This window comes from Heterodontus francisci, chromosome 29 (genome assembly GCF_036365525.1).
Source record: "Heterodontus francisci isolate sHetFra1 chromosome 29, sHetFra1.hap1, whole genome shotgun sequence".
In the NCBI taxonomy this organism is placed as follows: Eukaryota; Metazoa; Chordata; class Chondrichthyes; order Heterodontiformes; family Heterodontidae; genus Heterodontus; species Heterodontus francisci.
Genome location: NC_090399.1, coordinates 57,860,730 through 57,875,120, shown reverse-complemented (window position 1 = coordinate 57,875,120; position 14,391 = coordinate 57,860,730). Strand labels below are relative to the sequence as shown.

The 14,391-nt window shown below is 44.1% G+C and overlaps 1 protein-coding gene across 9 annotated transcripts in view; it reads left to right on the top strand.

Annotated features, from left to right (window-relative positions):
- The window catches only part of LOC137346338 (class I histocompatibility antigen, F10 alpha chain-like), a 40,475-nt gene that overhangs the window by 13,760 nt on the left and 12,324 nt on the right, over positions 1–14,391 (top strand). For 3 of the 9 annotated variants that reach the window (XR_010968704.1, XR_010968705.1, XM_068009844.1), the window contains exons 3-7: positions 2,015–2,287; positions 2,866–3,141; positions 11,084–11,209; positions 12,323–12,358; positions 12,655–12,702. Coding sequence is in view for 5 of the 9 variants with exons in the window: in XM_068009844.1 (XP_067865945.1) it covers positions 2,015–2,287; positions 2,866–3,141; positions 11,084–11,209; positions 12,323–12,358; positions 12,655–12,701 (758 nt within the window). In the remaining 4 variants the exon portion in view is untranslated. The remainder of the gene's footprint in view (positions 1–2,014; positions 2,288–2,865; positions 3,142–11,083; positions 11,210–12,322; positions 12,359–12,654; positions 12,703–14,391) is intronic. The other 6 variants (XR_010968706.1, XM_068009840.1, XR_010968707.1 and 3 more) reach the window with 4 other exon arrangements.

The following is a 14,391-nucleotide window of genomic DNA, read 5'->3' as shown; positions in this document are numbered from 1 at the left end:
ATGCTGAACGACTTGACCTCTAAAGCTTTGATAAAGTGAATAGTTTGAGCAATGCTGAGAAAGAGAAAGTAAAGCTCAGCCACGTCATTAGCAACCTCCTCATCCCTGAAGCATTTCCATCGTATTTTGGGGAATTCTTGCTCACCTAAACTCTGAAATGATCTTGTTCGAGTTTTCCAGCATTTCCACAATGTGTCAATAGCCAGCAGTAGAAAAAGCCACCTGATCACAACGTGCTTCAACAGATTGCGCTCCTCCACGCCAACAAAGTCACAAAACTCCCTTAAATGCTCTGTTCTGATTGCAGAAGTGTGGAAGTGACCGTATACCTTGAGAATGATGGTTTTTTGTATCAACAGCGAGGTTTCAGATGATGTACCTTGTTGTATTATGCAAAATATGAGCCAAACAGTTGGCTGCAACTATGTCCGTTTAAGAGCCTTTTACTTCTTGGTAAATACTGTTGTGCTTTTCAGAATTAACACTTGTGTTGTCAGCCAAATACACGGAAAGTCTTCATGGGATGAGATCAAAGGCACTGAGTTTGGATCATTTTTCTGTTGCGATTGCTTCCCAGGTTTCCTGGCTATCAGTATAAAAATCCAACAGTAAATGCGGGATCCCCTTCTCAAAATTAAAATATCCCAAACCGAAGGGGAAACATTTTGTTTCACCCTTGTTTGACGCATCAATTGCCAAAGAAAATAAAAAGATCATCTGCTTTAATGCAATCCAAGTACTTCTGCATGAAGCTTCTCGCTCAGTGTTTTTGCCTTTGTTTCCCCACATGTCAGGTCTCTTGGTATGAAGGAGATTTCTTTGTCACCTTGTACTGCAGTCGATATTTCTATAAGACTGGTGATTCTTCACCGCGTGGCAGACATTTGTAGTTCAGCAGCAGTTACTTTATTGTTTTGAGGTGATGCAGATGATTTGAAAAAAAGACCTCAATGATGATGTACTTGCAAATTGGGTGCTCACTTTGTGTTTTTCCAACAAAATGTGTTGATCCACATCTCCCTTTCCTTGGTGGCTGACATTGGTATCACCTTGGTACAAAATGCAGAGTGTTTGATCCTCTCCCTTCCTGATTTTTTTTTTTGCTATGAAATCACTTTCTTTTGACCATACTGCGTTGAACAATGTCTTTTGCTTGAGCATTTTGATGAAGAAGACAATGGCTCCACTTTCATCACAGTACAAGCAACAGATATAGCGTTCGGGCGTCTAAAAGACAGGCACATGGTTAGGTCCAATAGGATCTTTGCGGGTACTCACAGGACCAATAGAATTCTGATTTTAAATGACACTGATATTAGCCAATGAAGACGAGAGGCTGGACATTTCCAAAGTAATGGATGCAGACCAAATGGCCACCCTACCACATTGTATTTCATCTGACATGTTCTTGCCTACTCACTCAACCTGCCCTATCCCTCTGTGGAACTTTTTGTGTCTTGGGCCTAAATAGCTGAGACCCAAGTACTGATCCCTGTGGTACCCAACTCATTACAGCCTGCCATCCCGGAGATGACCCGTTTATTCCTACTCTCTGTTTTCTGTCCTTTAACTAATCCTCAAAGCCTTGAGTCCTAATTTAGTGGAAAAAAGCTCTTGGATGGCACCTCATTGAATGCTTTTTGAAAATTCAAATACACTACATTCATTGGTACCTCTTATTCATCTTATCAGTTACTTCTTCAAAAATCTCGAACATATTTTCCAAACACAATTTTTGTTTCAGACGTTCCAACCGTAATGGTCTCTCCACTATATAGTAAACAGAAGCCGGGAATTGGGTAGAGTGATGCACTTTGTTGTGGGGCTGAAAGACAGGACCAGCTCTTTACCAACTCCCAATCATTCCCGGCTTTCCCTCTTTCCCCCACCTCCCCTTCACTCTGCTCCTGGATCTGTTTGGCTGTGTGTGTTTCACTGACAGTTGTGGAAGGCAGTCAGAACTGTTGGCTCTCTGTTATTTGGCTCTGATTGGCTGTGTGTGTTTGATTGACAGGGATCCACACAGTACAGGTGATGTATGGCTGTGAGCTGCGGGATGACGGGAGCACCAGCGGGTTCCATCAGGAAGGCTGGGACGGGCGGGATTACATCAGCTTTGATAAGGATAACATGGTGTGGGTAACACCGGTAAGCTGGGGACTGATTACCAAGAACAAGTGGGACCAGGACAAGGCCAGGAACCAGCAGAGGAAGGGTTACCTGGAGGGGACCTGCATCGAATGGCTGAAGAAGTACCTGAAACTTGGAGAAAAGGAACTGAGACACGGTGAGTGAGTGGGTGGGGGTGGGGGGAGGGGGGAGAGTCAGTGAATGAGGTGGGACTGAGAGTCAGTGAGTGAGGGGGGTCTGAGAGTCAGTTAGTGAGGGGGGGGGACTGAGAGTCAGCGAGTGAGGGGGGACTGAAAGTCAGCGAGTAAGGTGGGACTGAGACTCAGCGAGTGAGGGGGGGACTGAGACTCTGAGTGAGGGGGGACTGAGACTCTGAGTGAGGGGGTCTGAGACTCTGAGTGAGGGGGGACTGAGAGTTGGTGAGTGAGGGGGGACTGAGAGTCGGTGAGCGAGGGAGGAGGGACTGAGAGTCGGTGATTGAGGGGGAAGGGACTGAGTGTTGGTGAGTAAAGGGGGGACTGAGAGTCGGTGAGTCAGAAGAGGTGACTGAGAGTCGGTGGTCTAAACCCCAGTTTAAAGGGGTACGTACTGTTACCTGGAGTCAGGGTGTCTAAACCCCAGTTTAAAGGGGTATGTACCTTTCCCTGGGGTCAGGGGTCTAATCCCCAATTTAAAGGGATATTTACCATTCCCTGTCTCTCACACTGACCTGCCTCTGATCTGTTTTACTCTCAGTTGCTCCTCAAGTGTTTCTTTCCGCGGACAAGGCATCAGCTGCTAAACCGACACAACTCTGCTGCCTCGTCACAGGATTTTACCCTCGCGATATCGAAGTCACCCTCTTGAGAAATGGCGCACCGATTGCAGACACATGTTCCACTGGCATCCTACCCAACCACGATGGCACCTACCAGCTCAGGAGATGGGTTCAGATCGCACCTGAGAATGGTGCCAACTATTCCTGTCAGTATGAGCAAAGCGAAAAAGAAGGAATGGAGATCCTAGACTGGGGTAAGAGGAACAGTGACTGTTTAGAATCACCTCTCCTCATTCTGCCTTCCAAAATCAATCACCTAACACTTCTCTGCATTAAACTGCATTTGTCACATGTCTGCCCATTTCACCAGTCTGTCTATGTCCTCCTGAAATCTGTTCTAATCCTCTTCATTGGTTACTGCATTTCTGAGTTTTGTGTCATTGCACACCTTGAATTTATGCCCTTATACCCAAGTCCAGATCATTAATATATATCAAAAAGAGATGTGATCCTCATACCAATCCTTCACTTTCTACTTCCTTCCAGTCTGAAAAATAATCATTCACCATTCCTCTCTGATTTCTGTCCCTGATCCAATTCCATATCCACTCTGACACTGTCCCTCTTATCCCATTGGCTTCAATTTTACTAGTAAGTCTATTTTGTGGCACTTTATCAAATGCCTTCTGAAAGCCCATATACACAACATACAGCACACTACCCTCATCAACACTGTCCGTCTATTCATCAGAGAACTTGATCAAGTTTGACAAGTTTGCCTTTGACAATTCTGTGCTCGCTTTCAATTTATTAACCCATGTTTTTCCACCTGACATTAAGTTTGTCCCAGATTGTTACAACATTAACAAGAGAGGATCGAGGTAAGTGAAAGCAATCAATGGAGACTGTGATAAGAATTTTAATGGGAGTTGGCTACAGGCATCCTGATAATACATTCTTCCACTGCATAGCTGTTAATTCAGAGATCAAAGAGACTTGTAGTAAATGAAGAGATGTTTTAATGGGAGACTTTAATTCCCATATAGATTGGGAAGAACAGAGTAGCTCAAGTCAGAAAGCTTGTGAATTTCTTGACTGCATTCAACATAGTTTTCTGGAACCAACAAACAGGCAGGCCACACTAGATCTAGTAGTGAGCCAGACATAGTTAATCTAACGGTAAGGGAACATTTACTTAACTGCGAGCCTGACATGTTTGAAAAGGAAAAACATAATACTGTTATGAAGATCCTCGAATTTGGTAAGGCTAACTTTTAATAGGATGAGACAGAGACTGATGACCGCAAACTGAACAAAACTGTTATTGGGTAAAACTACAGATGAACAGTGGGAGGTGTTCAGAAAAGAATTTAGCTTAATACAGAAACGAGAAGGGCCGAGAGGTCTACTCGAGAAGAAGTGAAAGGTAACCTAAAACTAAAGGATAAAGCAAAGCATAGTATAGATCGAGTGGACTGGGAGAGAGCGAAAGAACATACAGTAAGAGCAGAAATATCAACAGACATTTATGAGGGTATCAAGATTAACACAAAGCTTTTACAATTATGTCAGAAGAAAAAGGCCCATGTGGCCCTTTAAAAATCATTGCGGTCATACTGCAAATGTGAATAAGGAAAGGGTAGGACTTTTAGAATAATACAATAAAAACAGACAATGTTGGAAATACTCAGCAGGTCAGGTAGCATCTGTACAGAGAGCAATAGTGTTAACCTTTCAGATCAGTGACCTCCATTCTGACAAAGTGGTATTGACCTGAAACATTAACTCTGTTGCTCACATCATAGATGCTGCCTGACCTGCTGAGTATTTCTAGAATGTTATGTTTTTATTTCAGATTTCCAGCATCTGCAGTGTTTTATTTTGTTGGAACTTCGTGTCATTGAATCATAGAACCCTACAGCACAGTAGGAGGCCATTTGGCCCATCGAGCCTATGCTGGCTCTTGGGATGAGTAGTCATTCTTAGTCCCATGTGTCTGCTTTTTGTCCCTAAATGTGTCAGCTCATCATCCTCAAATATCTGTACAACACCCTGTTTAAAATTGTTTCTGGAATCAGCTTTCACTTCTTTTCAGGTAGAACATTCCAGATCCCGACAGCTGAGTAAAAAAAAATCCTCATTTCCCCTCTCTATCTTTTACCAATGATTTTAAATCTATAACCTCTGGTTATTGACCCACTCACCGGAGGGAATAACTTTCCTCTCTCTACCTTAGCAAAACTGCTCATCATCTTGAAAAAAATCTATTAGGTCACCTCTTAACCTTCTCTATTCCAAGGGGAACGGTCCTAACTTTTCCAACCTCTCCTCATAACTATAGTCTGTTATCTCTGTTAACATCCTGATAAACCTCCTCTGTGCCCTTTCTAAGGCCTTTACATCTTTTCGGAAGTGTGGTGGCCGGAATTGTCCACAATACTCCAACCGAGGCCTAACCAGTGATTTATAAAGTTCTAGCATGATCTCTTTACTTTTATATTCTGTACCTCGATTTATAAATCCATGTAACCCATATACTTTTACAACCACCTTATCAACTTGCTGTGCCATCTTTAAGGATTTGTGCATATGGAAACCAAGGTCTCTTTATTCATCTACACTTTTCAAAATATCTACATTCTTTCAACATTAGTCCTTCCAACGTGCATCAGTTCACACTTCCCTACATTGAACTTCACCTGCCACGTCTTTGTCCATTTCACCATCCTGTCACCCTGAAGCCTAGAATGATTGAATCACAGAATCGTTACCGTGCAGGAGAAGGCCATTCAGTCCATCTTGTCTACACTGGCTCTCTGAAAGAGCAATTTCCTCAGTTCCATTCAGCTGCCTTCTCCCTGTAACCCTGCACATTCTTCCTTTTCATATAACTGTCTAATTCCCTTTTGAATGCTTCAATTGAACCTGCCTCCACCACGTTCTCAGGCAGTGCATTCTAAACCATAACCACTCACTGCATGAAACAGCTTTTCCTCATGTCACTTTAGCTTAACTTTACCAAATACTTGAAATCTGTGCCCTCTCATTCTCGATCCTTTCACGAGTGGGAACAGTTTCTCTCTCTCTACTCTGTTCAGACCCCTCATGATTTTGAATACCTCTATCAAATCACCTCTCAGCGTTCTCTTCTCCAAGGAAAACAGTCTTAACTTCTCCAATCTATCTTCATAACTGAAGTTCTTCATCCCTGGAACCATTCTCGTGAATCCTTTCTGTAATCTCTCCAATGCCTTCACATCTTTCCTAAAGTGCAGCCACCAGAACTGGATGCAATGCTCCAGCTGAGGCCAAACTAGTGTCTTATATAAATTCAACATAACTTCCTTGCTCTTGTACTCTATCCCCCTACTAATAAAGCACAGGATACTGTATGCTTTATTAACCTCTCTTTCAACCTGTCCTGCCACCTTCAATGACTTTTGCACATATACACATAGGTCCCTCTGCTCCTGCCCCCCCTTCTGAATTGTACCCTTTATTCTATATTGTCTCTCCATGTTCATCCTATCCTCATTACTCCATACTACTTTGCCAAAAGTTTTATCATTTGCAAACTTTATAATGCTGTTCCCTACACCTAAGCCTAAGCCATTTATAAATGTTGCCAAGAGTAATGGACCCAAAACTGACCCTTGGGAAACAACACTGCCCCCCACTTCCCAATCTGAAAAACATCTACCAACATCCTTTGCTTCCAGTCACTGAGCCAGTTTCATATCCCCTTGGTTCCATGGGCTGACATCTCCTTAATAAGCCTCCTGTGCAGCATTTTGCTGAACGCCTTCCAAAAGTCCATATGTGCAACATCTATTGAACTATTTGTCAGTTCCAAAGAAGGGTCACTGACCCGAAACATTAACTCTGCTTCTCTTTTCACAGATGCTGTCAGACCTACTGAGTGGTTCCAGCATTTCTTGTTTTTATATCTATTGAAATATGTTGATCAATCTTCTTCGTTACCTCATCAAAGAATTCAATCAAGTTGGTCAGACACAATTTGCCTTTAACAAACCCATGCTGGCTCTTCTTAATTAACCCATGCCTTTCCAATTGAAAGTTAATTTTGTCCTTGATACTGGATTTGAATAACTTCCCCACTACCAATTATCAGCTGACTGGCCTGTGATTTCCTGGTTTATCCCTCTCCCCTTTCTTTAATAGTGGTATAACATTAGCAACCCTCCAGTTCTCCAATAGCGCTCCTATATCCAATGAAGATTGAAAGATTACATAGGATAAATAGTAGAGAAACTGGCCATTCGGCCCAACCAGTCCATGTTGGTGTTTATGCACCACTCAAGCCTCCTCCCATCTTTCCTCATTTAAAGGGCGGCACAGTGGCGCAGTGGTTAGCACCACAGCCTCACAGCTCCAGCGGCCCGGGTTCAATTCTGGGTACTGCCTCTGTGGAGTTTGCAAGTTCTCCCTGTGTCTGCGTGGGTTTCCTCCGGGTGCTCCGGTTTCCTCCCACATGCCAAAGACTTGCAGGTTGACAGGTGAATTGGCCATTAGCAATTGCTCCTAGTATAGGGAGGGAAATATAGGGACAGGTGGGGATGTGGTAGGAAAATGGAATTAGTGTTGGATTAGTATAAATGAGTGGTTGATGGTCAGCACAGACTCGGTGGGCCGAAGGGCCTGTTTCAGTGCTGTATCTCTAAACTAAAAAAAATCTATCATCGTAACTCTGTATTCCCTTCTCCCTCATATGCTTGTCTAGTTTCTCCTTAAATAGATCGATACTATTTGCTTCAATCACTCCCTGTGATAGCGAATTCTGTGTTCACATGGTAGCTATCTGTTATTGATCTCCTCCTGTTATGGTCTTCCCAACAAGTGGAAAATTTCTCTCTCTATCCACTCTGTGAAATCCTGTCAAATTTTAAAGACCTCTTTTCAGTCACAATTCATCCTTGTTTTTAAAGAGAAAAGAGACCCAGCTGTTCATCCTTTCCTGATATGTATACCCATGTATTTCCTGTATTGTCCTTGTAAATCTTCTTTCACTCTCTTGAGTGCTTCTATCTCTTTTTTTATAATATGGCAACTGGGACGTCGCGCGGTTTGATACAGGTTTAACATAATTTCAGTACTTTTCAATTCTATTCCTCTAGAAAGAAAGCCTTGCTAACCTGTAGTGATTGGTGTATTTGTACATTCCTGTACTTTTCATAATCTTCCTGGTTATTAACTGAATCTTGCTAGTGACATCTGTCATAGCCTCCTTTTTTCTCTGCTTTAGTTTAACTTTTACTTCCTTTGTCATCCAGGGCACATTAGCTTTGGATGCTCTGCCCTTTCCCCTTCAAAGGAACATATCTAGTTTATATGTTTCTGTCTGAACTATCTCTTCCCGAATGTTCTCCATTGTTCTGTTACTGCTTTACTTTTTCCAGGCTTCAATCTTCATAGGAATGGGAAAGGATAATATACCTGACATTCCAGGGAAACAAATAATGAACCAATGACAATGTAAGCTGGAAAATAGTATTTAGAAAAATGACAGTAGAGACTGAGAAATGCCCAGGACCTGTTGGTTTCACCCCTGGGTTTTAAAGAAAGTAGGTGAGGAAATTGTAGATAATTTCGCCATAATCTTCCAAAGCTCCCTCGATGCAGGAATTATTCCTATCGATTGGAAAATTGTATACATAACTTCATTATTAAAGAAAGGTGAGAGAGAAACCAAGAAATTATAAATCTGTTAGTCTAACATCTGTTGTGGGGAAGGTTATGGAATCTATCATTAAGACAGAGTGACTGAGTACTTAGAGAAATTTGAGCTGATTGAAGAGAGCCAATGTGGATTTGTAAGGGGGAGGTCATGTCTAATGAAACAAATTGAATTTTTTTGAGGAAGTAACTAAAGTAGTGGATAGGGGAATGTCTATGGATATAGTTTATGTGGACTTGCTGAAGACTTTCGATAAGGTTCCACATAAGAGATTTCTTAAAGCTCTTGGAATTGAAAGCATATTATTGAGCTGATTAGGAAATTGATTTGGCAGTAGACAGACTGTAGGGATAATGGGTATGTATGAATTGGAAGGAAATGACCAGTGGTATCTCACGGGGATCTGTGCTGGGGCCTCAACCATTCAGTATTTAAAGTCTTAAAAAGCACAATAGAGCGACACATATCCAAGTTTACTGATGACACCAGGTTCAGTGGCATAGCAAGCAGAGTAGACAGGAGCATAAAATTACAAGAGACATTGATTGTTTGGGTGGGCAAAATTGTGGCAGATGTATTTCCGTGCAGGCAAACGTGAAGTCATCCATTTTGGATGAAATAAGGGTAGATCAGCGTATTTTCTAAATGGTGGAAAGCCTTGTCTCGGACCAGACCTGGAGAACTGTGTACAGTTCTGGGCACCTCATCTTTAGAAAGGTATAAATATACTGGCCTTGGAAGGAGTGCAGCACAGATTCAACAGAATGTTACTTGGCTACAAAGGTTTAATTATGAGGAGAGATTACACAGACTAGGCTTGTGTTCCCTGGGATAGAGAAGGTTAAAGGACGATTGAGGTTTTCAGGATTTTGGAAGGAATTGAGGGTAAGGTAGATGGAAAGAAACTTTTCTGCTGGTGGTGGAGTCTCGGACAAAGGGGATATAACATTGAAATCAGACCCAGACCATTCAGGAGAGAAGTTAGGAAGCGTTTCTTCAAACAGATGGTGGGAGAAGTGTGTAACTCTTCCATAAAAAGCAGTAAATGCTAGCTCAATTAAATTCAGATCTGAGGTCAATAGATTTTTTTGCTAGCTAATCTATTGAGGTATATGGAGTTAGGACACAGATCACCCTCAATATCACTGAATGGCAGAACAGGCTCTAAGGATTGAATGGTCTACTCCTATTCCTGTTGTCTCAACATTCTCGCACCACTGAAGTCAGGCTAACAGTAGTTGCCCGTGTGTGTGTGTGTGTGTGTGTGTGTGTGTGTGTGTGTGTGTGTGTGTGTGTGTGTGTGTGTGTGTGTGTTTGTGTGTGTGTGTGTGTCTATGTATAACATTTGAACCTCTCCAGTCCTCTGGCACCATCCCACTACCGAAGGAGGATTGCAAGATTGTGACCACAGCCTCCGATATCTCCACCTTTAATTCCCTCAGTAATCTCAGTGACTTTTCTACTTTCAGCATTGCCAACCTTTTAACTACCTCCTCTTTATCAATTTTTATTCTATTCAGTTTCTCTACTACCTCTTCCTCTACTGTGAAATTAGCAGCACCCTCTTTAGTGATGTTTATCGAACCAATCGACTGCTTTTCAACTCACTGAAATTAGCCCTCCTCCAGTTGAGTAATTTCATGTTCAATTTTTCCATGTCATTTTCCATAACTACTGTAAACCTGATGATATTGTGATCACTGTTTCCCAAATGCACCCCAATTAAAACATGCTCCACTTGCCCTACTTCATTCCCCAGAACTAAATCCAACACTGCCTCCTTCCACATTGAACTGGAAACACAATGATCAATAAAGTTCTCTTGTATACATTTCAGGAATTCCTTTCTGACCTTTGCCTTTACATTGTTACTATCCCAGTCTATATTAGGATGATTGAACTCCCCCATTATCACCATTCTAAAGTTCTTACATCTTTCTGCAATCTACCTGCAGATTTGCTTCTCGACCTCCTTCCCTATATTTGGGGTGACCAATAGTTTACACCCAGCAATGAAATAGCTCCTCTATTGTTCCTTAACTCTACCCAAATAGATTCTGACATTGAATCCTCCAGCATGTCACCCCTTTCCAGTGCTGTAACAGTATCTTTGATCAATATGGCACCCCCTCTTTCCTTTCCCTAGAAACTCCCTACCTCCCATCACTATGCTGCAACAAGCCTATTCTGAGATTGATGTGGGAATTAATCACTTGTTTGGGTGACTGGAAGTGTCTTTGGAATGATGTGGAATTCCGATGTCTGCATTTATTTATCTCCTTTAATGTAGATAAACATCCCAAAGTGCTTCACAGGAGTGTAATCCAAGTCATGCTGAACCTTTCTAACCTACAACATGCTCTGCTCAGACTGCCCATTACATCACAGACTTGAATCTCATTCAAACTCAGGCCCCGCTTTGGTACACTTGCTTCTGAATGAGCAGCGATTGTGGTTATTCATTGATCTCCTCCTCATTTCCCCCCCTCCCCCACCCACAGCCAGGATGCTCCCAGTGACTGTAGGATCTTCAGAGGGAACAAATATCAGACTGATTGTTGGAATTGTTGTTGCTGCCATCGCTCTGATTGCTGTTGTCATCGGTGCAGTTGCGTTGAAAAGGAGAGGTAGGAAGTGAGGGCAGGGTCTGTCACTCTCTGGTATCAGCAGTTTTAAAATGTTAAAGCACAAATATCAAAGCATTAGAGACTTTCCTACACATGTGGGAAATGCACACACAGTCCAGTGATGTACAGAGCGTGAGGGGGCTGAGGAACAGGAAGTGAGAGGACCGAGGGCCCATATGGGGAGCTGGGACTGAGGGACTCTTACACGGAGTGAGGGGACTGGGGGTCCCGTACATGGAGTGAGGGGACTGGGGGCCTGTACAGTGAGTGAGGTGACTGAGGGCCTGTACAGGGAGTGAGGGGACTGTGGGCCTGTACAGGGAGTGAGGGGACTGGGGGCCCATATCGGGAGTCAGGGGACTGAGGTCCCGTACAGGGAGTGAGGTGACTGAGGGCCTATATGGGGAGTCAGGGGACTGAGGGACCCTTACATGGAGTGAGGTGACTGAGGTCCCGTACAGGGAGTGAGAGGACTGAGGTCCCGTACAGGGAGTGAGGGGACTGAGATCCCGTACAGGGAGTGAGGGGACTGAGATCCCGTACAGGGAGTGAGGTGACTGAGGGCCTATATGGGGAGTCAGGGGACTGAGGGACCCTTACATGGAGTGAGGTGACTGAGGTCCCGTACAGGGAGTGAGAGGACTGAGGTCCCGTACAGGGAGTGAGGTGACTGAGGTCCCGTACAGGGAGTGAGGTGACTGAGGTCCCGTACAGGGTGTGAGGTGACTGAGGGCCCATATAGGGAGTCAGGGGACTGGAGTCCCCTACAGGGAGTGAGGGGACTGGGGGCCTGTACAGGGAGTGAGGGGACTGAGATCCCGTACAGGGAGTGAGGGGACTGAGGTCCCGTACAGGGTGTGAGGTGACTGAGGGCCCATATGGGGAGTCAGGGGACTGAGGTCCCCTACAGGGAGTGAGGGGACTGGGGGGCCTGTACAGGGGATGAAGGGACTGGGCTGAATGCAGAGTAAAGGGTTGAGTGAGGAGCAGAGTCTCCTGTAAGCGAGCTCAGGTTAAGCTGGTCATTGCCCCCATGTCTACAGTAAGTTTGTGTGGGTGAGGGGTGGGTGGGGGAGCTTTTGTTAACTGAAGTTCTGTTTCTGATCTTTGTAGGAGGAGAATATAAACACAGTTACAGCTCAGCAAATCGTAAGTGTGCAAATATTACAATAGTCTGGTTCAGTTGTTAGCTGCCTTGTCTTCGAGGCAGAACTTTCTGGCATGGACTCGATTGGCTGAACAGCCATTTCTGGTCTGTTAAGACAGTATAGCTCCATTACTTTGTCTCTGTGTGTGTTTACCTCTCTGTTTCTCTGTCTCTCTCTCTGTCTCTCTCTCTCTGTCTCTCTCTCTCTGTCTCTCTCTCTGTCTCTCTCTCTGTCTCTATATGGAACATTCACCATGTTGTAAAGTGACTGTGTGACTGAAATCTTTCTTTTTCACAGCTGTAAGAGGAGTGGAATCATCCTCGAACTCATCAGCCCTGGCCTGAGGTATGAATCACTCACTGGAGTTTAACAGCAGCTAAACTAGCATCAAAGCAGTTTATAAACAGCAGTAACTGTGAGCTCAGGGTATCGGAAGGGACTTTCCTGAGTTTCACCACTGGCTCGCAGTGTTTTCACTTGTTTACATAAATTTCTCACATAGTGCTATATCTCTAAATAGAAATAAAAATAAATAAATAAAGTGTAAGTTGAGTTTCATGAGCCAGTCTGTAAGAGACACAAGCTCCAATGGTAAAGTGACTAACTCTGATAGTCGTGGCCTACCATTGATCAACTCTGGTTTAATACACAGGAGTTCCATCAATATCAGCTGGTTTTGTGACAAGGAGCAGTCTTTTTAACCCACCATCAGTATTGAGCAGGTCCAGGTCTGGTCAGGTAGAGTGAAGCTGTCCTCCTCAATTTAACCTCGAGTCACCTCCTTTCATTCTCCTACTGCTCCTCACCATTCATTGCTGCTCTTCCCCATCACAAAGATATACTTGTATATTACAAACCACAGGGAGGCCATTCAGCCTCTCTGGCTCCTCCTTGCTCAGACTGCTATGATTCCTCACACTCCCCCATGTCTAACTGCTGTCCACGTCTCTATCCAGAGACCAGTCTAAGTACTGCTGACTTGTTCTGAACTTGTCTTGTTACTTTGTACCCCTGGTCCTGCACTGATGGTGTAACATGAACCTCCTGGGATTCTCTTGTTCTGTTAAATGTGCCTGACCTGCATCCAGTTCCCTTGAGCCAATGAATTAAACGTACAACTGTTTTGGACCAATGGGAGGTCAATATGTTGGGAAGGGAGCAGGTGATTCCAGGAGTGTGACTGGATTGTGCAGGTTAATATTCCAGGCAGCAAAGACATGAATCACACGGAGAACTGGAACTTTCTAAAGCTGGTCTGGTGAGCAACAAACTTCCGGATGCTGTCAGCTGCTTAGTGAGACACTGCAGCTGTTTAATATACTGGAGGATGGGATCTGTCACCTGGAGAGGGGGAGATAGTTGTGCTGTGTACGTGGGGACAGAGATTAGACTTCATTTTGGAGCCTGGGTCTTAGACTGATAGATTGTGCAGTGAGCCTGGTGATCCTGTGCTGGGACACTCGATCTTCACTGAGATATGGTGCTCCTGGAGAAGTTTCAGGGGATGGATTGTGGGTTCAGGCTGGTCAGTCTGGGTTCAGTCATATCACTGCACTCTTTACCTGTGACTGTAGGGAACCTGTCCCATGACACCTGGAACAGCTGCCAATGATGTGTTAAAGGGAGTGGGATTGGGGGGGAGGGGGGGAAGAAAGAGGTCAGAATTGGAGGTGCGTAGAGATCTCTAAGTTGGGGGGCTACAGAGGTTATGAAGATATGGAGGGATTTGACAATGAGGATGAGAACCTTAAAATCATTTGAGACATTACCGGACCAGGAACCTATGTAGGATAGAGAACGCAGGGGTGATGGTGAATGGGACTTGGTGTGAGTTAGGATTCGGGCAGCAGAGTTTTGGATGACCTGAAGTTTATGGAGGATGAAATATGAGAGGTTGGTCAGCAGTGTCTGGGGGTAATGAAGGTATTGATGAGAGTTTCAGCAGCAGATGAGCTGAGGCAGAGATGGAGTAGGTTAGTGTTACTGCGCTGGATCAAGAGGGGATCTTGGTGATGGAGAGGTTATGGTGTTGGA